Source organism: Zootoca vivipara, chromosome 1, assembly GCF_963506605.1.
Source record: "Zootoca vivipara chromosome 1, rZooViv1.1, whole genome shotgun sequence".
NCBI classification, from domain to species: domain Eukaryota; kingdom Metazoa; phylum Chordata; class Lepidosauria; order Squamata; family Lacertidae; genus Zootoca; species Zootoca vivipara.
In genome coordinates this window covers 57,405,164-57,431,542 of record NC_083276.1, presented here as the reverse complement: position 1 = coordinate 57,431,542, position 26,379 = coordinate 57,405,164, and the positions used below count along the sequence as shown (strand labels likewise).

The following is a 26,379-nucleotide window of genomic DNA, read 5'->3' as shown; positions in this document are numbered from 1 at the left end:
AAGGCTTTTATAATCTTAGATTCTAGTTCAGGCATCCCCAAACTTCGGCCCTCCAGATGTTTTGGACTACAATTCCCATCATCCCTGACCACTGGTCCTGTTAGCTAGGGATCATGGGAGTTGTAGGCCAAAACATCTGGAGGGCCGCAGTTTGGGGGTGCCTGTTCTAGTTGTTGTTGGGTTTTTTAAAAAATGCATGTTTCATTGTTTTCTGCTGGTAACATATACATACTAAAGATATGCATGCATCTTTGGTTAGATTTTCTTTATTTATAAAAAATGTTTACTGGTATATACCATTATGTCATTTTTTAAAAAAACAAAGCAGTTTAGAACAATAAAACTTAAAACTCTACAATATAAACCATATTAAAAAGTTAAAAACAGACATCAGTTAACCATTGTGGAAAGATCTATTCAAATTGCCTATGTGGGCCTGGCAGAATAGAACATTTTCAGCATGCATTTAAAAGTTGTCACAAAAGGTACCTGCTGAATCACTATTGGCAGAGTATTCTGCCAATGATAAGGAGTGATGGAAGTTGTAATCCAACAACACTTGGAGGCCACCCTGTTTGATAACCCTGTCATCAAATGTTTGTTGAATAATGTGGTCTTACTACTTTGATGAAGCTACATCTAAGTCTAAGAAGCATTGCCATCCAAATTGGTATTTGTAAATTATATGGAATGTGTGTTAATGTTTTCTGTATTAAAGTGACAGACCATATATTCCCACAGATGGAATGTATATGTACACCCCACCCTTCTAATGTTTATTCATTACTTAGGACAGCTTGCCACAGTTAAGGTCATCTATAGAATACAATAACACTTAATAAAATAGCCATTTAAAGTACAGTGGTCCCTCGACTTACAAATTACTTGACATCTGAGGTTTTCGACTTACGAACGGGACAAATGACTGCACGCTTACGAATTTTTCTACATCCAAATGGAAACCGTTGCCGGTTTTAAATGCGGTTTCTTCGACTTACGAATTTTAAATGCGGTTTTTTCTGACTTACGAATTTTTTCGAATATTTTTTTCCTATCGGAAACCACTTTTCGACTTACGCACTTTTCAACCTACGAATATGCATTCGGAATGGATTAAGTTCGTAAGTTGAGGGACCACTGTACAAGAGAGACAAACGGAGCAGATAAAATGGTCAGTAGATAGAAACATTATCTACTTCATTGAAGCAGAAGCATACTGAAACAAAAAAAGTCTGAACTATCCAACAAAAATAACAAGGGGGAGTCCAGCTGAATCTGAAATCATAGACAAGAAATATCTTGGAAGTAGGGGCATGATCTAAATCCTTTATAAGCTCAGTTAGAATGTAAGGCCGGGACGCGGGTGGCACTGTGGGTTAAACCACAGGGTCTAGGGCTTGCCGATTGGAAGGTTGGCAGTTTGAATCCCCGCCATGGGGTGAGCTCCCGTTGCTTGGTCCCAGCTCCTGCCAACCTAGCAGTTTGAAAGCAAGTACGTAGATAAATAGGTACTGCTCCGGTGGAAAGGTAAATGGCGTTTCTATGCGCTGCTCTGGTTCGCCAGAAGCGGCTTAGTCATGCTGGCCACATGACCCAGAAACTGTACGCCGGCTCCCTCGGCCAGTAAAGCGAGATGAGCACCACAACCCCAGAGTCATCCGCGACTGGACCTAATGGTCAGGGGTCCCTTTATGTTTAGAATGGAAGGCCACCACCTCTACAGCAGTAAAGATCAGCCTTGTTACACAAACTTTCTACATAGGATAGCTGAATGAGGTCCACAAATGCTTTCCTGATCACCTTCTTGATCTTCACTGTTCTGTTATGCAATCAAAAGTCTGTGGTGCGACTGAAACATCAACATAGGATACATCCTTATTCTAAAAGAGAGGTGGGAACCTCAAGCCCAGCTGCTGAATGACCCTCCAACCCCACCATGTATGTGGCCCTTGGAACTCTCCATGGGCTGCAACCCTCACCAGTCTTCCTCCATACCCTCCTTGAGGCAGGTGGGTGTATTTAGAAACCCCTGGCTTCTGTGTGGCTGGGAGGTATCTCATTGTACAAAGGTTAAGAGGCATTTCTATTGCTCTACCCACTTTTGCCTTTGACCACACATACCTTTGTGTCTAGGTTTGCCCAACATTCTCCTAAAATATGATCCCTATATTCTCCCCCCCCCAACTTAGGGCTAGGAAATTATTTTTCCTAAGACAATCCATTGCAAGCCTAACTATGACCATAATAAGAGGAGGCAAGAGTTACAACCATGCGCCCAATTTTTGTTGTAAGTGTAGAGCTTGTCCTTTTCTGGTTTTGGTATCTTTGAGCAAGATCCCCAAAGTGGGGATACTTCTTCTGGCCTTCAGTTACTATTGCTTCTACACTAACCCTCTTTCTCCTGGTCCAGTCTAAATAGCTAGCATGAGAGAGTGGACAAGGTTTAGTGTAGATAGCTCCTCTTCCTCTTGTCACTGCTTGCTTCCTTAGAGAGAACTGGTGGCTATGCAGCAACAGCAAGGAGGAGCAGAACTTGACCAGAAAGCTTGCTGAGGCAATAACCTTGGCAGGGGTTTGATGACATGGACTCCTGACAGCAAACATAGGGTAGAACACACATTCTGCTTCCACCAGTTGTCTTCAATGCTCAAGAGATGTTTCTCTAACATAAATCAAGGCAAGGAAGGTGTGACTTCCAGTGGCTAAGAAGTGGGCAGGAAGGTCAACTGTTAATCCTTCTCTTTCTGGGTGCTTTTTTCTTCTTTCCCTAGCAAGGGCTCCTAGACCTAGACTGTGCTTCCATCTGGATGGGAGTTTGGGGGATTGCAGTTAAGTGAATAGTGAATGGCTTCTTTGCTGGCAGTCTCAGCCTGCTTTAAAGTGGAAAACATATAGCTGAGTTTTGCAGACAGGCAGTGGAGATGGAATTGGTAGGCCTGCCCTGAAATGTAATAGCAATGCAAGATGCACTGAGCAGGGCTATTAAATGGAACAGAATGGTGTAGCAGCAGGTGGGAAATTCATTTTGCTCGGTGGTGGGAGACAGGAGGACTAATTTGCTAACTTTATTACTAGCATTAATATTCTACCTTTCTAGAAAAATTGAAGTTGGTAGAAGAGGTGAGAGTAGGACTACCTTAGCATAATGCTGCTTTTCTTTTATTTGTTGCCTAACATGTAATGCATTTGTTTGGATGTATTAATAATGAATTCATTCTTGTTTGCTTCAATTCTAGGAGTTTGCAGCACTTACTAAAGAACTTAATGTTTGCAGAGAACAACTCCTTGAAAGGGAAGAAGAAATTGCAGAACTGAAAGCAGAACGAAATAATACAAGGGTTAGTTTATTATTTGATATCATTTTGTTGCTATTGCATGCAATGTTGCTCTTGACATTGCTTTTTAAATTAAAGGGGGAAGTGAACAGATAGAACCTTTAGCTATGCTCTTACCTTTCTGAATATGGTGCTTCTGTGTGACGTGTATGTTTGGGATGTGCAAGTCTCAAAGAAATGAATGAATGAATGAATAAATAAATATCTAAATATATAAATTATATAAATATACAACCATCAAATCAAAATGAGATAAGCCATATATTGCACTAATAGGGCAATGTGTATAACAAGTAAGATGTTATATGCAAGCTGTATTAAGCTAAAAATGCTGCAAACCAGGAAGTTAGCAAATGAATTGTGAGTATGTATGTGGAAGAGGAGGTATAACAGCCCAGTGTTATTGCCTGGTGTTACATGCAAACCAACCCAGTACAGTGGTACCTTGGAAGTCGAATGGAATCCGTTCCGGAAGTCTGTTTGATTTCCAAAACATTCGGAAATCAAGGCGCTGCTTCCAATTGGCTGCAGGAAGCTCCAGCCAATCGGAAGCTGCAGAAGCCACGTTGGACGTTCGGGTTCCAAAGAACGTTCGCAAACCGGAACCCTCACTTCCGGGTATGCAGCGTTCAGGAGCCAAAACGTTTGACTCACAAGGCGTTCAGGATCCAAGGTACAACTGTATGAATTTATGCTGGAAAATGTAGTAGAGCGGCTCATGGGTGCATGCCTACTACGTGTGCGCGGATGGATGTCTTTCTTTTGTACCTACATATTCCGCACAGTGAATTTTGGTGTTAATGCAGCAAATATGACTCCTGTATGATAAAGTATGAATTTGTCCTTACCAGTCAAATGCATTTTTCTGAATGCTGAACTTAAGAGTTTCAGAATGAAATTATAATCATAAATTGCCACCAGGTATGATTTCTTGCCAGTATTGCCCATCGTAAGTTTTGGATAGAACATTATTAGCTAAACGTACAGTTTTGCTGAGTTCTGGAAATCCCCATGAGTGCAACCAAAAGCTTGCATGTTTGGACTGGTTGCTCTTGGAGATCTCATCATCTTTACTCCTCCAGGCATAGTTTTGAGAATCAGCTTGAATTTATATCGGGTAGTCAGTGCCAGTAGCTGATTACTTGCCATTGAACCTTTCTAGTTATTCAGGATTAACCCACTTACATTTCAGTATGGTAATAATAGTATAATTAGAGCATTTGTTATTCAACTGTGTAAAGAATCTGGGAAGTAGTTTTTGAAAGTGGCATTGGATTTCCTTTATAAAGCTGAATGAGATATACCACTGCTCAAGATCTTAGGAATCATCTTTTGACCTCTTGGGTAAATCATCCATTTTGTCATTCTTTATTTCATCAAATTTGGGCAATACCACACCAACAAATTTAGCAGCAAGACAGAGCCATCCCAAAACACAGTAGCAGTTCCTGTCTGTTTGGGGAATTTCCCAGTATTCAGGAGCATATTTGTAAACTAAAAGGGAGTAGGAATAAAAAACCCATGTGGCCTAACAGGGAGCTATTCTCAGTGGCTTCTGCAACTTCTGGAATGTTGTGTGTGTGTGTGTGTGTGTGTGTGTGTGTGTGTTGGTGGGAGGATATAGTACAGGCATAGGTAACCTTGGCTCTCCAGATGTTTTGGAACTACAACTTCCATGATCCCTAGCTAACAGGGCCAGTGGTCAGGGATCATGGGAGTTTTGCAGATAAGAGGTAAATGACTTCTTTGAACCAGGTTGGGGAAGGCTGTCCAGCAACAGCTGAATGACCATGGGTTAGCCAGTTTTACATAGGAGCTTAAATTCTCATAATGCTGAACTCTTTATCCTTTGTGAAAAACACATGCATAACAATTCTGCTTAATACAATTATAAAAGATGGTCAAATTTGCTGTTATCACTAGTTAAGTAACTTATTGGATCTCAGCTAAAAACACTGCAGGTGATTTATCCTTCTATAGGAGACTTCTGCAATTAACTTGCCATGGAACTGGGACCTCTGCAAGGAGGAAACAGCTGGGGAGTGCAGTTCTTAGGAAAGGCTAAGCATTGCAGTGGATTTGAAGTGGTGAGGATATAAGACATGTAGAGGTAGATTGTGTAGTTTTATCCTTAGTGAGAAGCTTCCCTGCCTATTAAAGGAATCCCTATAAAGGCAGTGGTTACAAGAGAGCATTGATATATGTAAAAATAAATTGCTGGCAGATTATTTATCTGACTTGAGGAAAAAAGAAAAGTTTTGAAAATGTCTTCATATTTTCTTTAGTTAGCAAAGTACATGTTTTTTTCTCAGTTGAATTTGCTGTGAAACTTTCTGGGTTACACAGTTTTCAGACAAGCAAAGTTCAAAGAGAACATTTTTAAGACAAGCAGAAATCTGTAACTCATGTGATCATAAACAATCCATCATTGCAGGCTTGGGGTACCCATTGCATCATGATTTTATTTTCAAACAATAGCATAGCGTTTCTCTTCAGATGCTTAGAATGGAATTCATCTGCCTTCCTCATCTAAATTTTGGTTATTTTTCAGCTGCTGTTAGAGCATTTGGAATGTCTTGTCTCCCGGCATGAGCGATCTCTTAGAATGACTGTAGTAAAGAGACAGGCTCAATCTCCAGCAGGCGTTTCTAGTGAAGTAGAAGTTCTCAAAGCACTAAAATCCCTATTTGAACACCACAAAGCCCTTGATGAAAAGGTAAATGTACTGAGTGTATTGTTTATTATTTGAGAAATGTATAATAAATGGTTATGGCAAACTAATTAAGAGCATTAGTGTAAAAAAGTAAGTCGTTCAAGATTACTCACATAAGTAATTAATACAAGTGGAAAAAATAGCTGGCTGACTAGTAAAACTTGTTTACCTTGTTATAACTAGCTTACCTTTCTCTCTTCTCTTTGGCGATCAATCGTAGCCAAGTAAGATTGTCTTCCATAAACACGGTTTTAACAATGGATCCGTAAGTGACTGTGGAGGCCAATTCTGGATCCACACATCCTTCCACAGTGGGGACATTGGTTTCCAGGCGGGACTTGATCACGGTGTGGATTTGCCAAGCATGCCTTCCTCTTAGCATGTTTCTCCCTTGCGTCCTGAGATTGAGTTTCTTCAAAGCCCATGACACCTTTGGTAAAGGCTGTTCTCCAAATGGAGCGCTCGCAGGCCAGTGTTTCCCAGTTCTCAGTGTTTATGCTACACTTTTAAAGATTTTCCTTGAGACAGTCTTTAAACCTTTCTAAGCAGGTGTCAGCCAGTGAATTGGTCTTCTGAGGCAGTCCCCTTGGTAAAACAAACAGAAAAAGTGAAAATAATATTTGCCTTCTACTTTTGTTCAGTTGAAGCTTGATAGCACTGCTGTCTACTCCAAAATATAGATGCCAGGAAAGTGGTGGCAATGCCAAATTGGAGTGCCAACAATTTTTTATTATGGTGCCTTCCCAGTCCCATTTCATCCATTTAGTTCAACTCTTCATTCCCCTTTTTGCTTCATTCTGTTTCTTCCTACCTTTCCCCCAGCTTTTGGTATGTGCATAGGGGAAGAGACAGGAAATAAAAACACTTTAATGCATTTGGGTGGTAGGTAGGATCTGTGTCACTTTTAAATTGTGACAATCTTAATCAAATCAATAAACAAGTTCATTTATTTCAATTAATCTACCCTGAGTATGACGTAACATCAGACAGCAAACCTGGTCTTTAAGCAAATATTTCATTAGTAGAAAAGCCATGGACGGTGGCTTTGATTGTGAGAATTGTGAGCAGAAATTTGCTCATGGAGTAAGACTTTTGATGTGGTGTAGGGACTGTAGGTGGGTTGGATTGTGGAAATGAGAACCTTCTACATGATCAGGATTTACCCTTATGCTTGGGCTTTATTGGATCCAGACCCATAAGGTTTATACAGTGGTATCTTGGTTTGTGACCACAATCGGTTCTGCTGAGGCGTTCGCTCGCCGAAAGCACGCTTCTGCGTGTGCGCAAAGCACCGATAGAGCACTGCTGCGCACACACTGCACAGATCGCTTCTGCGCATCCGACGCCATGGAACCTGGATGTAAACACTTCCGGGTCCGCGGCGTTCGCTCGCCGAAGCGTTCGTAAACGGAGGTAGTTGTAAACCGAGGTTCCACTGTACAGCGTATTCACAGGTGATATATCAATTAATTGAAACTTTTATATTTTAATTGTTATAACAACTAATCACTATGCTTGTTTAGTCAAGAAAGATGAAATACAATATGATAAAATTAATATATTTAAAATCAGTTCATCCTATCTAACCATGATATTGTTACCAGTCCACAATTCTGTAGTATAGCTAATACTATACTCTTAAGCTTGTCTGAGCCAGAGATTCATTGCCTGCAAATGAAATAGGAGTTCTGAATGCATATTGGCTCCATATTGATTATGCATAAGTTGCTTGTTGTTTGGCATTCCATTGATATTGGAAGAAACGTTACGGTTGTTACTTCATTGTTTTTAAGAATTTAAAGATAATGTTCATTGCCAAAAATAAAAATATAACAGCACGTAAATCAAAAATTCTGCACAGTTTAGTTTTGGAATTGCTTGTGTTCACACCTTGGCTCTATCTTTTTAGGTAAGGGAAAGATTACGAGTAGCACTTGAAAGATGTAGCTTGTTGGAGGAAGAACTCGGTACTACACACAAGGAGGTAGGTCATTTCCTTAAAACAAAACCTCCTCTTCTTAGCTCTGAAGGAGCTATTGACTTTTTGAGGGGCCCAAAGAACTATGACTGAAAGAAAAGGGTTAGAATCCGTGAAATGCTCCCATTTCATCTCTTGGTCCTGCTGTGAATTCTAAACACTGATTCAAATGTTTGTGCAGCAGTGTGCCTTCATTCATTCATTTTATTATTTGTATGCCACTTTTTAACAACTCCCCCTTCAAACTCAAAGCAGCAAACACTGCCCCGCCCCAAAATCATAGCATAGGAAAACAACAACATAGTAACAATTTCATAATACGTACCAAAACAAAAATATAATAACATACCCCAAAACACATTCCAATACTATAAATATATAACAAGATTACTTAAGCAACATGCAGCATCCATACAAAAATAACAAGGGAGTTTCACCTTAGTCCTAGAAGCTCCCCTCCCTTGATGTTGCTCACGGTCCCTCTCCTGCAGCAGCTTCTTAGAAGGGCAAAGGGTGCGGTAGCTAGAAACACCCCTCCCTGTCTTCTGTAGGATAGGGACTTTGTGCAGCTTGTTGATGTTGGAAATACGTTTTCCATGGAGTCCTCTCTAAATGCAAGCTTTTTTAGCAGTGGACATGTCACTGGGCAAGGTTTCAGTCAGTCCTAAGAGCCAATTCACCCAACTCCATTCACTTATTAAGTAAATGGCAGTCATAGATCATTTCTTTTGCAGAAGGTTTCCTGACAGTTGAGTACTCCTCAAAGGCAATCTCACCATTTGACAAATATCCTCTAAATAGATTATAGAAATCAGTCCCAATTCTGCTTTAAAATTGAGGGCAGTAGTATATCTGTTGCCTGTTCATTCATAAATGCAGAATTTTTATCTTTGCTAATGTTGTTAACTGCTCCTTTTTAAATTTCTAAATTAATATCCTTTATTACCGTAACTGAAACTTTAATTTCATTTTCAGTTAATGATTTTGAAAGAACAGAACAATCAGAAAAGAACTCAAGCTGATGGGATGCCTGATGTTAATCATGATCAGGAGAATGCACCTAGCACTAATGGGAAGGTAGGTGGAAACCTTGGTCTTGTGGGGCCTGTTCACTCATCATTTCTTGGGGGGGACGACCTCTTAAACACAGTGTGGGTCTCAGGTGCACATACACCATCATCTCATTCCAATGAGAAAGTAGTGAGTGAAAGCATCTTTATACAAACATTACTTAAATGTGCTGTCTCTGTTATCTTCTGATCAAATGCTCCAAATCTTTTCAGGTAATGGGTTTTCAAATAAACATGGTTTCAATTTGATTTACTCATTGTTTCACGAATCTCTGGCAATGAGACCAGGGACTCATCCCTTTGAAACTTTTCCTCCTAGAAAATAGTAAATGAGCAGACTCTTAATCGTGCCTGAATTATGATAGCTTAACTGGAAAAATTATGGTAGTATGTAGTATGCTGTGGTCTAAACCACTGAGCCTCTTGGGCTTGCTGATCGGAAGGTCGGCAGTTCGAATCCCTGTGACGCGGTGAGCTCCCGTTGCTCTGTCCCAACTCCTGCCAACCTAGCAGTTCGAAAGCACGCAAAAAAAAATGCAAGTAGATAAATAGGTATCCTTCTGGCAGGAAGGTAAACGGTGTTTCCGTGTGCTGCTGGCTACATGACCTGGAAAAACTGACTGTGGACAAATGCTGGCTCCCTCGGCCTGTAAAGCAAGATGAGCGCCGCAACCCCAGAGTCATCCATGACTGGACTTAACTGTCAGAGGTCCTTTACCTTTTTTTAGTACATCATACTGTATTGTACTGGTCTTCTAAAAAAATAATTTTATTTCCAAATAGAGATCTTCCAATGGCTCTCTAAGTCATGATGAAGACCTTGCTAAAGTAATAGAACTTCAAGATGTCATAGAGATGCAAACAAAAGAGCAAGCTCAAATGAAAGAACGTATAACGGCCCTTTCTAACAGAGTAGCAGAACTGGAAGAAGATCTTGATACTGCTAGGAAAGATCTAATAAAATCTGAAGAAATGAACACAAAGTTGCAAAGAGATGTAAGAGAGGTAAGGAAATGTCAGTTTAAAATGTTTTGTTTGTGACTTAACGGAAGAATTGAGCAAACATGTTTTAATAAACTCTCAAGTGGAATTTTTAAACTTGTATTTATAGTTAGCTGTATGAGCTTCTGTTCAAAAATTCTCTTTTTTTCAGGGTTTTACATGCAGTGTGAATCTTGATTTGTCCGCCATATAAATTAATGTCCTGATCGGAAAAATTCCAAGTCTGTTTTTATTAACTTCTGCATAGGCTGGCACCTGATTAATATGATTGGTGGATCTTGAAAAGATGAGCGCCTCCTATTAAAACGGCTAAAGTAACCACATCACGTACTTTGGTATTGAGTATATACATAGACTAGGGATTGAAATAACTATTTAGGCTTAAAGCTTACAATTACCCCTGTGAATCTTGACTGTTCTGCTTGGAACAGCCTACAATTATTCCTTATCACAACTTATTTCGAGGCACTCCTCATTTTCCAAAGCATATTATCATAGATTGGAAACTTGCAAATCTTGATGTTGAACTTGTTAAGATCAGTAAGAATTGGCAACTTGCATAGTGTCAAGACCCACGAAGTAAAAGAAAGGTGCAATTATTGCAAAGGATCTTTTGATCACTCATATATTTCCATGCCTGATTTCTCAAGACAGTCTATTAAACACAATGAAGAGAGACTATTTAACACTTAGGGAGTATTTATTTCCTTAATCTCCTTACAATTTTTACAACTTAGGCAATGGCTCAAAAGGAAGATATGGAAGAGCGAATCACAACCCTTGAAAAACGCTACCTCGCTGCACAACGTGAAGCTACATCCGTGCATGACCTCAATGATAAACTTGAAAACGAAATTGCTAATAAAGATTCTCTGCACCGACAGGTAGAAACTGTTACTTATAGTAATAAAGCAAAACTTTATCGAGCTGTGATAGCTCCCCATAATCTGCTTAAGATACTTGATATGAGAAATATGAAAGAGACAACTTTGCAGCAGTGCAGGTAGAATGCCATGCATTCACAAAGATTTAAATAACTGGTTTTATGCAACAGTTGTGTGAGAACAAGGCCACTTGTGCAATTGAGCTTTCCCACCATCTGCTCTCCCCCCAAAAAACTGCTTCTGGGGTGGGGTTCCTCAGGTAGAAAAGGTTTGGAATATCACCTGGGGGACAGCAACAGGAAGAAATAATCTAAGAAAATTTGCCAGTCTTGCACTTCAGTGAGTGACTTGCACAATAGGTAAAAATATTCAGTTTGCTGCTGATATAACTACTGTAGTTAGTATATATGTTTTGTATATATCTAATTATAACCAGAAAAATGCCTTGTATACTGTACAGGTGGCCATTGGTAAACTCAACAGAACATGATATTAGGAGCTTATTTTTTATTTTAAAAATTGTATCCTGTTGTTTACAGTAGCATTCCACCCTTTGTTATTTTTGTAGTGTACTGTATGCTGGAAATGAACTTCTGAATTTCCGTTTGAAACAAGTAGACCATGTTCATATGTTGCTCATGAAAATCATCTGCATATGTGAGCAATGTTGTGTGAGAGACAACTTCCATGATCTTGGAAGCTAATAAAAGCTATTCCCTACGATTTCACGCAATTTTTCTCACAGCATGACTGTTCAATACCAATAAAGAGAGCTTTTGAAAGTAACATCTGGAATAATATATGGAGCATTAGTTATAAGTAAATTAATGCTGTTCTTGGCTTGCTAGAGTGAAGATAAGAGCAGGCAGTTACAGGAGCGACTGGAACTAGCTGAGCAAAAATTGCAGCAGACTCTGAGAAAAGCAGAGACTCTGCCAGAGGTGGAGGCTGAACTGGCTCAGAGAGTTGCAGCACTTACAAAGGTAAGGCTGTGATACATTGTACTGTGAGAAACTGTGTCTTCAGCGGAAACAATTTGTTCTTAGTAATTTAGTTCTAATCCCACCCTTCATCACCAGCTGGGTTAATAAAACAGCTTGACATAGTGCTTTATATTTATATGATTTCTTAGCTCTGTAACATAAAACAATTCATGTTTTTATAGTTTGGAGGTTGCTTGAGCAACTCTTGTGTCAGCTGTAGGGTGTTGCATTATAAAGTCATTCTACAGTTCCTGGTAGAGTAAACTATATCTTTAAGCAATGTTATGCCCAGTATTTACAAATGGATTATTAGCTGCCTTTTATAGTCTTCATGTTGTTGTTGTTGTTGTTACCTTTCCTGTTCGTTATTGTCTTTTGTTACCTGACATTTGCCTCCTGGGAATTCTGCAGCTAAATATGCTAAACAGTTGGAACATAATCCAAGCTAAGGAAGGTCAAATTTGTACAAGGGATGCTAATCCTTATTTCTGCATGCATGGTTTTTTAAAACCATTAAAATGAAAGGTAGTAGGGAAGAAACAGTGTTCAATGTATTTTATTCCATTGTAGTGTGTGAACAGAAATAGCAGTCTGCATAAATCACAAATTGCTCATTTGCTAATAGTTTTTCTGGATGAATTTTCAAATTTTAATTAGCAGTATGATTTGTAATAGGCTGAAGAAAGACATGGTAACATTGAAGAACGATTGAGGCAGATGGAAGCCCAGCTAGAGGAGAAAAATCAGGAATTGCTAAGGGTATGTTAAAGCAGTGATGACTACCATCTCCCCTCACCCTACTTTCAAACTTGAAAAAAAAATCAGGTTAGCAATGCAAAGTGTAGGCTTATATTCTTCATAAAGTGAACTGAATGGGCAAGCTTTTATCTTAACTGGATACTTGAAGTACCTGCCTTGAATGTTCAATAGCACTGGTGGGTGAATTGGCTTCTTAGAACAATGCCAGCTTCTGTAACTAAATTTTTAAATAACTAATTAGAGAACATGTTTAGTGAAAGGACCTCTTGTACAGCTGTTGTCAAAATGATCAGTGGCTAAAAGTTCTGGAAATTATCATAATAAATACTCTTCAGAATCACATTGCTATTTTTTAGGGCAGGCTCAGGCTTGAATCTGGAAAAGCAAAGATATATTCTGCTATAAATTAGAGCATCATGAAAAATATGTATAGCACAATAACTTTGGGATCTTCACTATTTCTACAAATTAGAGACAGAAAAAAGAGTTGGCTTATGTGATTTTTGCTTTTGGATGTGTAAAAATGCTCATAAACTTACTTTGTTTCTTATTATGCCCTTTTTCTGCACATCCCAAAATCTAGGCTCGACAAAGAGAGAAAATGAATGAAGAGCATAATAAACGTTTATCTGATACCGTTGATAAACTTTTGTCTGAATCCAATGAGAGACTTCAGCTTCACCTTAAAGAAAGAATGGCTGCCCTGGAAGATAAAGTAATTGTGAATGTTATGATTGTTGCTTGAAATGCAGCAGCAGCTTCAGTTGTTGTTTACCAATTTATTGATGGGTATTTAGCCTGCTGTTTATTGCAAGACAGAGAGCCAGCGAAAGAACTATATAAACAGTGGGGATGTCTAGTGCACAGCTGTGGTAACCCTACTACTTTGTGATGGGCAGAGAAACTTCTCCTAGGAATATACTTTTTGTGTTAAGTATGTTAAAACAGTGGGTGTGAGGCTCCTGCTCTGCAATCTGCTGCTCTGATTTTGCAGCTTTGGCTACTTCTTGTAGATGGATAGATGGATAGATCTTTAAATGGATGGATGGATAGGTCTTTTGTTAAGCTTATTTTATTATTAGCTTATATCACCTGGAACCAGGTGATAAAGAACTATATGCAGTTCTCTTAAATTAATGTTTATCTTATTTAAGGAGAGTGTATATAAGAGCTCGTGTATCTTAAATTCAGCCAAAGAGGCAAACAAGTAGAGTTAAACAAGCAGGTGCTCGCATCTATAACTTTTTGTAGTATTAAAAAACTTTAAAATGTTAAGTATTGCAAAGGGTCACATTCTTAAGTCCTAATGAACTTAATTTTGTTCCAGAATGCTCTTCTTCGTGAAGTTGAAAATGCTAAGAAACATGTTGAGGAGCTTCAGATTGAAAAGGTATTGACTGAAAATGAAATGCATTACTTTATACCATGGTTGTAAAGCAGTGAAACAAAATTAGGCATGAGAAAAAGAACTTCCAGTTGGGGGCCTTATTATACCTCCCCCATATAATTCTTTCTGGTCCCCCCCCCAAGATCACACTGATGTTGGTGGAGGTAGCAAAAAGAAAAAATGTAGTAGACACAGTACTAACGTTGACATATTGCCCCTTCTACAGTCATCAGATTGATCATTTGACAGAAGAGGGGTCTATAACCCCCTTTATCTGCATGGATTATTTGAGGAGGGGGAGCTGTGCATGTGAGAGCCTGGGGTGGGCTTACCCACCATTGGGATATAGTTCCCTGGAGGGTTGGGAAATGTGGCTCTTGAGCCCAAAGGTAAATGTGGCGCTTGAGCCAAAACTGGTTAGCCATCCCAGCTGTTGGGGTGCGGGGAAGAATAGACCCAGTCTCCTGTCCTTTGAAATATCATAGTTATTCAGAGCCATTCTAGAAATAATAAGTAAGTGAGGCATAGTTGACTAAAATGATTTTTTTAAAAAAACTTCATTGAGATGGTCCTTGGATATTAGAAATTCAAAACAATACTAACCTTATAAACCAATATGTATGAGTTATGTTTTGAAAAGAAGTATATAACGGTAAAAGTATTTATTACTTACTTTTCTTTGTAGGATCAACTGGTACTAAACATTGAAGCAATGAGGACTGAAAATGACCAGATGAGGATCAGAGGCCCTTCCCTTCATCATAGGTATAAGTATCAACAAATATGCTTTTCTTCATTATTTGCTAGATGAATGCCTGCATCTAAATTACTGACATTTGAGAGAGAGTCTCTTATTAATGCAAAATACGGTATCTGCTCTGGTTTGGTTTCAGTCGACCACATCTGGGTAGTGTGCCAGATTTCAGATATCCACTGGCACCTTCAGCCATAGCTGACAATCAAACAGATTCTTATAGCACCTCAGTGTTAAGACGCCCACAAAAAGGACGTTTGGCAGCTCTGCGAGATGAACCTTCAAAGGTATGAACTTTTTGTAAAAGCACTCTTATAATAGCATGTTTTATCCCACAGTTTTTCATCTCAAAGCTACAAGTAGCGTATTGAAATGATATGTATACTGTATATACAAAATAAGCTCCATATTACAAGTTTGAAGAAGTTCTTGACTATCAAAAACTTGAGGGTGGATCAAAAGTACTACTTACAAAATGTGACTTAAAACTGTGTGACTTTTTGGTCCAGCGGAGGCTTTCATGAATGGAAGGGTGATTTATTTATTTATTTTGCAATTTCCCCTTTCTTATGCAGCCCTCCCGGGCTGTTCTGGACAATCCCCTCAAACCCCACCCTGGTGGGGCAGAGGGAAAGAAGAATAAGAAAATAAAATAGTCTCATTCTCCCTTCAGTTCACAGAAGCCTCTGCTGGGTCAAAGAACTGTCCATGAATAGAATAACAGGGTAGCGCAAACCAAAAAAAGGGGCGGTACTATGAAAAGAAGCAAAAAGCACACAGTAGGAAAAAAAGAAAATGATTTATTACTTAACTCATTTGGACCCCTCTGGTCCTTCACCAAGGAAACTTAGATATGTAGAAGTTCCATCTGAAATTCCTTTATGAAGGAACAGAGTGGTCTGATCATTTTCTTTTTCTTACTTCATGATTTATGAACAGAACAGCCAAGTGACATGCATTTTCCCCCCTTAATGAATTTACCCCTTTTGGAACTGTTTGACCTGACTTCAAACATTGTATTTATTTCTGCTATCTAGATTTAATGTCTTATCATGATCATAAATTGTCCTCTCAGTCCATATATCGAAGTAAACTATATGTATGTGGATCTCTTTCTGGATGGAGACCTACATAGATTCTTGCATCTAGCAGCTAAAGCTGTGCACCTAGTTCCAAATGCTGGATTTCGATTATTTGTGTGAAGTAATAAATAGATGGTATTGCTGCTTTGACACTGTGAGTTAATTGTGGGAAGCTGGATTACTGAATTCTGGATGTCCTTCCCCCACTGCTGATTACAGTGGTGCCTCGCTTAACGAATGCCCTGCTTAACGAAATTTCCGCTTAACGAAAGGTTTTTTCTAGCGGAGGTTGCCTCGCTAGACGAATTCGTTTTACGAAAAAATTGTCTAGCGAATCGCGGTTTCCCATAGGAATGCATTGAAATTCAATTAATGCGTTCCTATGGGCAAAAAAAATTCCAAAAAATATATATCAATGCATTCCTATGGGATTCGCTAGACGAATTTTTCGTTATAAGAAGAAACCTGTGGAACGAATTAAATTCGTCTAGCGAGGCACCACTGTACTGTTAGGCAGCTAGAATGAGGTCATGACACAAACAAAATTCTCTTCTAAAAAACTGAAGTTTCCAAAGCTAGTGAAGAAACTTAAGTAATGGAATTATCTTTTGTTTCACTTACATAATGTTGCATTTATGCACTATATCTTGATTTTTGATAATTATATATCTTACTCAATATAAATAATAATTGTCATATCATGTTCATAGTCATTATTGTTTTTGTTTTACTGCATTCTAAATATTGCTGCCTTGATGGATTACTGCAGCATGTAAGTTAAGTCATAGAGACTTCATCTATCTGTCATGTCTATCTTATATCTTATCTTAATGTTAATTGAGAGAAATTTGCAATTAAAACTCAGATCATGTATAACAAACAGGTTCAGACTCTGAATGAGCAAGACTGGGAGCGTGCGCAACAAGCAAGTGTGTTGGCAAATGTTGCACAAGCCTTTGAGAGCGATGTTGATATCTCAGACGGAGAGGATGACAGAGAAACAATATTCAGCTCAGTTGACATCTTGTCACCTAGTGGTCAGGCAGATGCCCAGACTTTAGCCATGATGCTTCAGGAACAGTTGGATGCCATCAACAATGAAATTAGGTACAGTATATATTTGTATCATTAACTTAAATTTCCTGTATTTGTTGTGAGAATACAGGAAGTTTTAGTTCACAGAAGTTGTAGCAATAGGTGTGTTTAATTTACCCAGTGCTCTTAATTTGTATGGATATAGATATGATTTTTCTACGTTGTCAGTTCGCCAGAGTTCTTGAAAAATTAACTTAAAGTGATTATTTCTAGCTGTTGCGGTAGTAGTATGGCTTCTCCAAATGGCATGAATCTTTACTTTTTCTTAATGAAGGACGCTGTCTGTGAACACAGGACAAATTTAAGATCTGCTGTATTTGGTTATTTTGTGCGTGTTGAATCATTTGCCTTAAAGACAAGCAGCATATTATTTTTCATGAAAAAGAGCTTTAAGGAAATTTAATGTCCCTACCTAGCTTTAATAGTAGCTGCCACTCTTGAAGAATCCCCCCCCCCGAGGGATATATATGCAGAGAACAATGTAGGCGTTAGTACAGAGGCTGCAAGCGGGGGCAAAATGCAAAAATAGCCTCACTATCTTATTTCCTCACAGAAGTCTCTGCTGGATTAAAGATATTTATGTCCATGAAGGCACATTTTTGGATGCAGTCCCAAATGAGTACCTGTTCAGTAGAATTCCAATAGTAATACTGTACCTTTCATTAGGACTTGTAAAGAAGTATAGTGGAACCTTGGTTCTCGAGCTTAATCATTTCTGGAAGTCTGTTCAACTCCCGCAACTGTTTGAAATCTAAGGCGCGGCTTCCGATTGGCTGCAGGAGCTTCCTGCACTCAAGCGGAATCTGCGTCAGACGTTCGGCTTCCGAAAATCTTTCGAAAACCGGAACACTTTCTTCCGGGTTATCGCTTTGTTTGTCAACTAAGCTGTTCAAGGACCTTAAACAGTACCCTTAAACAGCTAATACAAGTTAGTTATCCTTTTAAATAGCTGCCTTCATACCATTGTTGTTGTTGTTGTTGTTTAGTCGTTTAGTCGTGTCCAACTCTTTGTGACCCCATGGACCATAGCACGCCAGGCACTCCTGTCTTCCACTGCCTCCCGCAGTTTGGTCAAACTCATGTTCGTAGCTTCGAGAACACTGTCCAACCATCTTGTCCTCTGTCGTCCCCTTCTCCTAGTGCCCTCCATCTTTCCCAACATCAAGGTCTTTTCCAAGGATTCTTCTCTTCTCATGAGGTGGCCAAAGTATTGGAGCCTCAGCTTCACGATCTGTCCTTCCAGTGAGCACTCGGGGCTGATTTCCTTAAGAATGGATAGGTTTGATCTTCTTGCAGTCCATGGGACTCTCAAGAGTCTCCTCCAGCACCATAATTCAAAAGCATCAATTCTTCGGTGATCAGCCTTCTTTATGGTCCAGCTCTCACTTCCATACATCACTACTGGGAAAACCATAGCTTTAACTATACGGACCTTCCTTCATACCATAACTTGAGTTATTGATGAAAATAGAAAATGTTAATTGATGGCAGTGAAACTTTGATAACTGGATAAAATGTGCCTCTTTTGTGGCAGATACACTGCATAAAGGAATTGCTTTATTTATTTCTTTTTAGACTGATACAAGAAGAAAAGGAAAACACTGAGCAGCGAGCAGAGGAAATTGAAAGCCGTGTTGGTAGTGGGAGTTTAGAGAATCTTGGCCGATTTCGGTCATTGAGTTCCCTTCCTCCTCCCTTTCCTGGTGGCTCCCTTTCTGGCTCTTCACCACCTGGCAGTGGTCGTTCCACCCCGCGACGAATGCCGCATAGTCCTGCTCGAGAAGTGGACAGACTAGGCATCATGACGCTAGTAAGTGTCTCTGTTTTCCTCCCACACACCACAGGGGGAAATCTCTATGATTAGCTGTTGTGTTGTACCCCATTTTTCTGTGTGTCTTGTATTCTTGTGTTTGCCTATTGGTCACCTTTATCAGGAATTTCAGACTGTTTGCATGTAGCATGCAGCCACCTAACGCACCCATCAGAAGTTGTCTAGTGTATGTTCGACTTGGACACACACATACCCCACAAATGCACACTTAATTTGGAAAGGAATGTTGGAAACTTACCCCTGAATGTTAAATATGAGTTGAGTCCCTGGGACGTGTCCAAGGCTACACCCTTCTAGGTAGAGAAAAGATACAGGTAAAGGACCTCTGGGCGGTTAAGTCCAGTTAAAGGCAACTATAGAGTGCGGTGCTCATCGAGGGAGCTGGCGTTTTTGTCCACAGACAGCTTTCCGGGTCAGGTGGCCATGACTAAACTGCTTCTGGTGCAACGGAACACAATGAAGAATGCCAGAGCACACAGAAATGCTATTTACCTGTTTATCTACTTACACTGGTGTGCTTTCAAACTGCTAGGTTATCAGGAGCTGGGTCAGAGCAATGGGAGCTCACCCCATTGCACAGAGTCGAACTGGTTTATACCACAGTGCCACCCACTCTAGGTATAGAGTTGCAACTGATCACATTTACACTGCACTCCACTATTACCTGGCTTTTCCATCACTCTTGGCTTCCCTCCAAGGTCTCTAGTCCAGGGCCTTGGGTACTCTTTTTTCCCCTTGCTTGTACTGTTCCTTTCCCTTGTTTCTACAATGCATTTTGCTCAGCTTTGACATGAAAGGTTCAGCAGGGGGAGGGGATTGTGATTCCCATTTCCTACCTTTCAAGCAGGAGAAAGGAGAATTTACTTGGTCATCTCCAAGGGACTCAGCTCGAAACCAATGTTTATGGAAGGTTTCCGACATTCTGGTCTCTGGTTAAACAGAGCATATGGCTTGCCTTCTCCCAGAGAATGTTTTATAACTGCTAAAATTGCCCCATGTGTTCATGCTCTCTAGTTTGAATAATCAAAATACCTGCTTTATCTTAATTTCTCTTCTTTGCATGCTTCTGCCAGCCTAGTGATTTAAGGAAACATCATAGAAAGGTAATTCTTCAGCCATTAATCTATGTGGAATCTTGTACAATAAAGTCTAGTATAATTAAACTGTATTTTTAAAATGTAAATGGTTTTTGATCAGTATGACCAGAACGAGGAGTTCTCCATGCATACCTCCACTGCTCTCTTGCTTGCCAGGTGTGCTCATCTCCCTATACTATTTCTATGGTAACACTTTGCTATTAAGGGAAGGTGGGGGACAAACAAGGATATATGAAGTCTACACACTTGCCATTTAGAATGTCTTCCCTTCCACTTGAAGAGCTGTGTTTGCATTGTGCATAGTAGGTATTCCCTGTGTATTTTCTCCATGGCTGATTAATCCCCTTACAATCCCTGCGGCAGTAGAGCAGATAATTAGAACAGGTAGAAGTTCAGTCCTATACTTCACTTCGGGCTTCTACCAAAGAAAAGTGGGAAGGAAGGAACCTGAGCCATGCCAGAAAATAGTAAATGCATACCATCAGAACTTGGAACAGATGCTCAAAGCATGTCCATGGAGAAGAGAAATCTGTTTAAATACCGCTCAGAATTCTGGGCATTGACTTCAGAATTAGTCTCAGATTCCACCAAAGTCTATTTCAAATGCTTATAACTGCAAGAAACATGAGTTCTGTGTAAACTGGCAGACCCTAGATAATACAAAAACTTGGTTTGGTTAGAACAAAAAATTGTATCATTGCATACAATTTTTCTTTGTTGAAGCAGAGAAACATGTAGTTGTTTAAATTATAAAATCTATAACACCGAAGAATCTTTACTGTGGGTACTCTGCCTCTTAAAGATGAAGTAATACTTAAATTGTGTTTGTTTGCAGTCTCCAGTTTCAAGAGATGAAGTTAGAGATGACAAGGCTACAATAAAATGTGAGACCTCACCACCCTCTTCACCTCGATTTCTGCATTTGGATAGAACCTATAAGGGTGCCTTGCATACAGTGAGCAATGAAGATTTAAGAGATCTAAGAAAGTAAGCTATGTTTAAATAGAAAATAGCTAAACTGAAAACTGGCATCCTATGTTTTGTCGTGTAACGTAAAATCAGTATATGATATTGGCTTTTTGGAGTCCTTGGATGCAAACTCCTAGCTTCAGGATTTCTCATAGACTGCCAACAGCTCATACTGTGTGTTTCCTCAACTTCCCCTTTCTCCTCCTTGGCTCCTTTTCTCCTCAGACCTCTACTTCCTTCCTTTGCTATTTACTGGTAGTTATTTACAGAATTTTATACCAGCCATTACTGTTTTTGGGTGGTGTACAAGTGAAACAGAACAAAACAGAAAATAGAATACAAACAGAAAATCCCGAAGACACTTTCACAGAAATACTTGTGTGGACAGACTAATTTCCTTAGCACTGTGTTGAATATAACCCAAAATGTGTATAGTGCATATTTTTATAGGCTTAACTGTATCTGCTCTACAGTTCCACAGGTTCTCAAGATGGACAAGTAAGCAATCCCAGCAGCAGTAATAGTAGCCAAGATTCCCTTCACAAAGCCCCTAAAAAGAAGGGGATAAAATCCTCAATTGGCCGCCTATTTGGTAAGAAAGAAAAGGGTCGACCTGGACAGATCAGCAAAGAGAGCGGAGGACAAGGTTGGTGCATTATTGTACCTAGAACAGAAGGCACAGCAATTCTTAGGCTAATCGTTGTATAGGGTATAAGAAGTCCTAGCTGTGTGGTATGCAGATTACACCTACCTATGCTAGTATAGGCATAAGTGGAAGTTGGCTTCCTTGGGTATGCAGATGACCGTCTCAGCAGAAGTACAAAATGCAAGGTATTAGATCTGAGGTGGATGACTGTGATTCTTCCAGAACTGAACCTTAGTAAGCACTTTATATTTATTTGATTGCTGTTCAAAATACTACTTGTACTGCTTATCATGTAAGCACCATTGTCTTGCACCTCATTGCCATGAGACCCCAAAGCAGTGACCAAGCAGTCCCTGGCCTTTGCCTTCCCATCTGGGTCAATTCACAGCATCCACCACCGAGTATGTCAAGGAGACTAGGGGTGGGCTCTCAAGTAGATGGATGGATTTATTTAGAAGTATTTCCAAGTGGTGTATAAGTAGTATAAATCAGTATAAACGATAAAGATGTAGAAAAGCAGATAGATATAAAAATCCAATGATACAGTGTCCAATTTTACATATCAAGGAAAGTACTTTTGTTCAATTGTTATGTGGCTTTGAAATCCTCAGGTAAAGCAGCTACAGGAAATTGATTGCTACAGGAAATATAGGTGTATCAGTTTCTACTACAATCATAATATTTTATTTATTACTACTGTATTTATATCCCACCTTTTCCCCCCCTCTAAGGAGCTCAAGCTGTCTCCATTTTTTATTGATGTTCACTGTTCATTGTCTCTTGGTAAACAAAGTTTTACTGGCCATTGAACTATACAGTTGGAACCTGAGAGTCACTTGCATAAAGGAAAGAGTTCTTTTTGCTCATGGGACCAACTGTGATCCACTGGAAGTTTCCTGCTGGAGAACTAATTCCCTCTTCATCCCTCATCACTGCCTCTCATTCTGCTCTGGAGAGCCCTCCAATTCTCCAGAGCAAATTTTCAGGGGGAAGGACAAATGGCAAAAATTGCCTGCCTCCCTCTGTCTCCTCTAACGCAAATGTAACTGCTGTGTTTTAATTCTCGACTCTGCCCAATGTATATATAACATTTTACACTGTTGTACTGCAAACAAACTTGTATGTTGGAAATAAACACAAATGACTTTCATTACTGTAATTCTGCTGCGTGCTAAAGTTAATTCCAAGTACATGACAGATTTTTTTCATTCTTGCAGTTAGTGTAATGGAAGCAGACAGTTCAACTCAGGATGGCTTGGGACTTGGAAAATTCGGAGGACAAGCAGAAAAAAATAGAAAATTGCAAAAAAAGTAAGTTTTAACTTCTCCTCAATTCTGATATCTAAACAGTGAATGTTCTGCAAACTGTTGCTTCAAGTTAGAATTGAATTTTCCTGTTAGCAAAAATCTCAAGAAATCAAGAAAGTGGATATAAGACTATGACAAAAAATCAGGTTTATTTTAAGAAATGTCTGCTGTTTTCCTTTAAATTATGCAGCTTTACTGAACCTTTAAGAATAGCTAGAGTGAAAGATGGTTATACTGGATTGTATCCAGTGCTGCTGTTCTGCTTAAAAAAACAGAGTTCCACTTGCACAACTTCCCCCTTCTCTCTCCTGCAGCCATCACCTCCAAATCTGCTCCCGGGTGTTGGGAGATCCTCTGCAGTAGATTTTAGGGGCCCATAGGGAGAGAAGGGGAAGGGGAAATTCCTAAATACCCATGTCTGTATGCAGTTTCCCCATAGCATCATGATTTGCAGCTTTGAATTGAGAAATTAGTCAGCATGCATGGCTGCACTTGAAGAAGACTTGGAAATTTCAGCAGGGCTAGATTGCAGAGGCCTGAAGGTTACATACAGGATTAAATTACACCAGTTCTGCAAGAGTTCTGCTAACTTTCTGCATTTCTTGGTGAGATTCAAGGTGCCTTTATGCTGTTGTCTTTTTAAAATACTGTTTCCTGTTCATTTTATCACTATTATTATATGACGCATTGGGAACTGAGAAACAGCTGTAAGTTGAAATAATAATAGAAATAAATAATCTTTGCTGGTACAGCGAGTCTCAGGACCTGAGTGAATAACGTGGGTACAGAGTGGGACAGGGGAAAGGTTGTTAGAGGAAATTCATTTTGTGCTATCCTGTAAGTAGAAAAATAAATGCATTGCTCGTCTTGTCAGTCAGTGTTCTGTCTATCTTTTATTCACCCATAGAGCATCACCATACACTATCATATTCACTTTTATATAAATTAAGTGCTTTTCAAGTTTTAGTTTTACATTTTATTTTCTTTATTTCCTTTTAAATTTTCCATTTGGTGTGGTAGTGCAAAATCAGGGTAAGTTGATTTTAATTTAACATATGCAGAATGTGAATGTGTGATGTATTGGGAAACTCTTGTTTAAAAGATTTGTGTTCATCAGCCATTACCTTTTTGAATTATTTTCCTTGCAAGATGAATATTAAAGAACATTCTGCTGAAACATTTTCAGCAAAATCCTTGCAGCATCTTCATGAATTAGGTATAATTCATGAATCCTGCCATAACTTGTCAGTGTGCTGTCAAACAAAAATTCTTGACATAAATTCTTAAGTCCTAGCATTTGATTTTAAACTGTTTGAGTTGATTTTTTAAAAAATTGTATTGCAGAACTGTACTTTTGTGGTGGGTGCTGTTGTCAACCGAAGAAGAGTGAATCTGTTAGGCTACAGAACAGCCAAGTTCCTAAGCTCATCTACCATTATACTCCCTAGCATTTTCAAATACATTTTCTCCCTTCACTGTGTCTAATGTGTATTTAGAAAATGAGCATATGTTTTAGTTTGGAGAACATGCATTCATAGTCATATAATAAAATAAGGTAGAAAATAGTTTCGGCCCTCTTCTGCTTTGTTTTCAAATTTTAAGGGATGGTACTTCTCAAATTGTGTTAGGAACCCTTAGAATCCTCAATGTCATAAGAGTTCTTAAGGAAAAAGATCACTAATAGACTTTCCCAAAATATAGCATTCCCCACACTGCTTAAAAAGCAGAACCCCAAAAGAGTGTTGCATGCATTTACTTATATATACTTGTCAGTGGTTCTTGGTAACAGTAAATACAAGTTCTCAAACCCCTTCATATTGAGGCTGCCCCAACCTTTCCTGTAGAAACTATTCCCCCCTAGGTAATGCTTGTCTAGTGTACCTGCACATGATAACTAATTTAGATCAAGAACTTCAGCAGTGTAATGGATTCTGCCTTCCAAAGGTCTAGTGCAATCCATTATTCTAATGTTACTTTTCTACTTATCTCATGCAGTGTGCTTGCCATGCTGCTGTCGCTCTTGGACAATTTGCTGTGTTCATAGAGTTGCTGAAACAAAGGGGGAAATCACTGGAGGACAATCAGTGAAAATATAAGCACTTCACAAGTATATTTTTCTGTTTTTTAAAGGCATGAACTGCTTGAGGAAGCCCGGAGGCAAGGTTTACCCTTTGCTCAGTGGGATGGGCCAACTGTGGTTGTCTGGTTAGAGGTAAGGAGTCTGTACAATAATGAACTCAGTGCAGCATGGCTTCTAACTTGAAACTTGTAGGTGATTCTCTTCCTGTTTTTCTCCTTGCCAGTTGTGGGTTGGGATGCCAGCCTGGTACGTAGCTGCTTGCCGTGCAAATGTGAAAAGTGGTGCTATAATGTCAGCCTTATCTGATACTGAAATACAACGGGAAATTGGAATCAGTAACCCTCTACATAGGTTAAAGCTGAGACTTGCCATTCAAGAGATTATGTCACTAACAAGTCCATCTGCTCCTCCTACATCAAGAACGGTAAGTTGGAAAGCAATGATGTCTCTTAACTTAAGAGAAGCTAGCATATCTTTTAGAATTCTGCTTTTTGTGGAGGTCTGCATTAAAAAAAGACAAATATAATAAAATAAAAATAAAGTTTGGGATAGTTCTTAGATATTGATAAAATGAAGTGACCTGTTGAAACAAGTTTGCAAAAAGTTATGGTTAGTAACTGTGCTTAAAAAAGTAATGACTGCAGGAAGAATGTGCCAGTTTTAGGCAGGTCCTTGGGAATCATTTATGGCATGCTAATATTTAAAGGCATGTTTGAAATGTTAGGCAACACTAATATTTTTAACTAGATGTTTGTTACTGTAAGCAGGGGTCCACAATTTTGCTCACCATGATGAGTATCCTATGTCCTTCTGTTGAGCATGACAAGCCTTCAGCCTCCCAAATTTGGAGCTGGAGAATGGGGCAAGAATCATTCACACAGTACTGCTCCTTTTCTAAGGCTTTACAAGCACTTTGGAAGCACAGCAGCAAAGCAATCCCCAACCCTCATCTCAGTTTAGAATATTTTGGAGCAGAGATCCCTTTGTGTTTCCGGCTCTGGAGAAGAGGTGTGGGGCTTGATTTTACTGTGTTCTTCCAGGACAATTGGAGTACCTTGTATAACACAGCACAGTTCCTGGGACTCAGAAGGGAGGAGGGGATTGCTTTGAAAGGCACCCAACTTAGATTGGGGATAAAACCTGTCCTGGGGGAAAGGCAGAGTCCTGACAAGTCAAACCTTTGGTTGACTACCAATGCCAGCCAAAATTTGTGAACCCAGTATTTAAAGATACAGTATCACCCTATTTCAGGCATGTTACAGTGGTACCTTGGCTTACAGACGCTTCAGGTTACACACTCCGCTAACCCAGAAATAGTACCTCGGGTTAAGAACTTTGCTTCAGGATGAGAACAGAAATCGCAGTGCAGCGGCAGCGGGAGGCCCCATTAGCTAAACAATTTCAGG

At 39.4% G+C, this 26,379-nt stretch overlaps 1 protein-coding gene across 6 annotated transcripts in view; it reads left to right on the top strand.

Moving 5' to 3' along the window:
- The window catches only part of PPFIA1 (PTPRF interacting protein alpha 1), a 60,925-nt gene that overhangs the window by 15,693 nt on the left and 18,853 nt on the right, over positions 1–26,379 (top strand). For 3 of the 6 annotated variants that reach the window (XM_035116917.2, XM_035116926.2, XM_035116962.2), the window contains exons 3-22: positions 3,237–3,338; positions 5,887–6,051; positions 7,958–8,032; positions 9,002–9,103; positions 9,880–10,101; positions 10,836–10,982; positions 11,831–11,965; positions 12,641–12,724; positions 13,308–13,439; positions 14,052–14,114; positions 14,797–14,876; positions 15,005–15,152; positions 16,831–17,054; positions 18,618–18,852; positions 19,947–19,976; positions 20,806–20,957; positions 21,413–21,585; positions 22,803–22,896; positions 25,024–25,105; positions 25,197–25,397. In XM_035116917.2, the coding sequence (XP_034972808.1) occupies positions 3,237–3,338; positions 5,887–6,051; positions 7,958–8,032; positions 9,002–9,103; positions 9,880–10,101; positions 10,836–10,982; positions 11,831–11,965; positions 12,641–12,724; positions 13,308–13,439; positions 14,052–14,114; positions 14,797–14,876; positions 15,005–15,152; positions 16,831–17,054; positions 18,618–18,852; positions 19,947–19,976; positions 20,806–20,957; positions 21,413–21,585; positions 22,803–22,896; positions 25,024–25,105; positions 25,197–25,397 (2,646 nt within the window). The remainder of the gene's footprint in view (positions 1–3,236; positions 3,339–5,886; positions 6,052–7,957; positions 8,033–9,001; positions 9,104–9,879; positions 10,102–10,835; positions 10,983–11,830; positions 11,966–12,640; positions 12,725–13,307; positions 13,440–14,051; positions 14,115–14,796; positions 14,877–15,004; positions 15,153–16,830; positions 17,055–18,617; positions 18,853–19,946; positions 19,977–20,805; positions 20,958–21,412; positions 21,586–22,802; positions 22,897–25,023; positions 25,106–25,196; positions 25,398–26,379) is intronic. The other 3 variants (XM_035116935.2, XM_035116953.2, XM_035116972.2) reach the window with 1 other exon arrangement.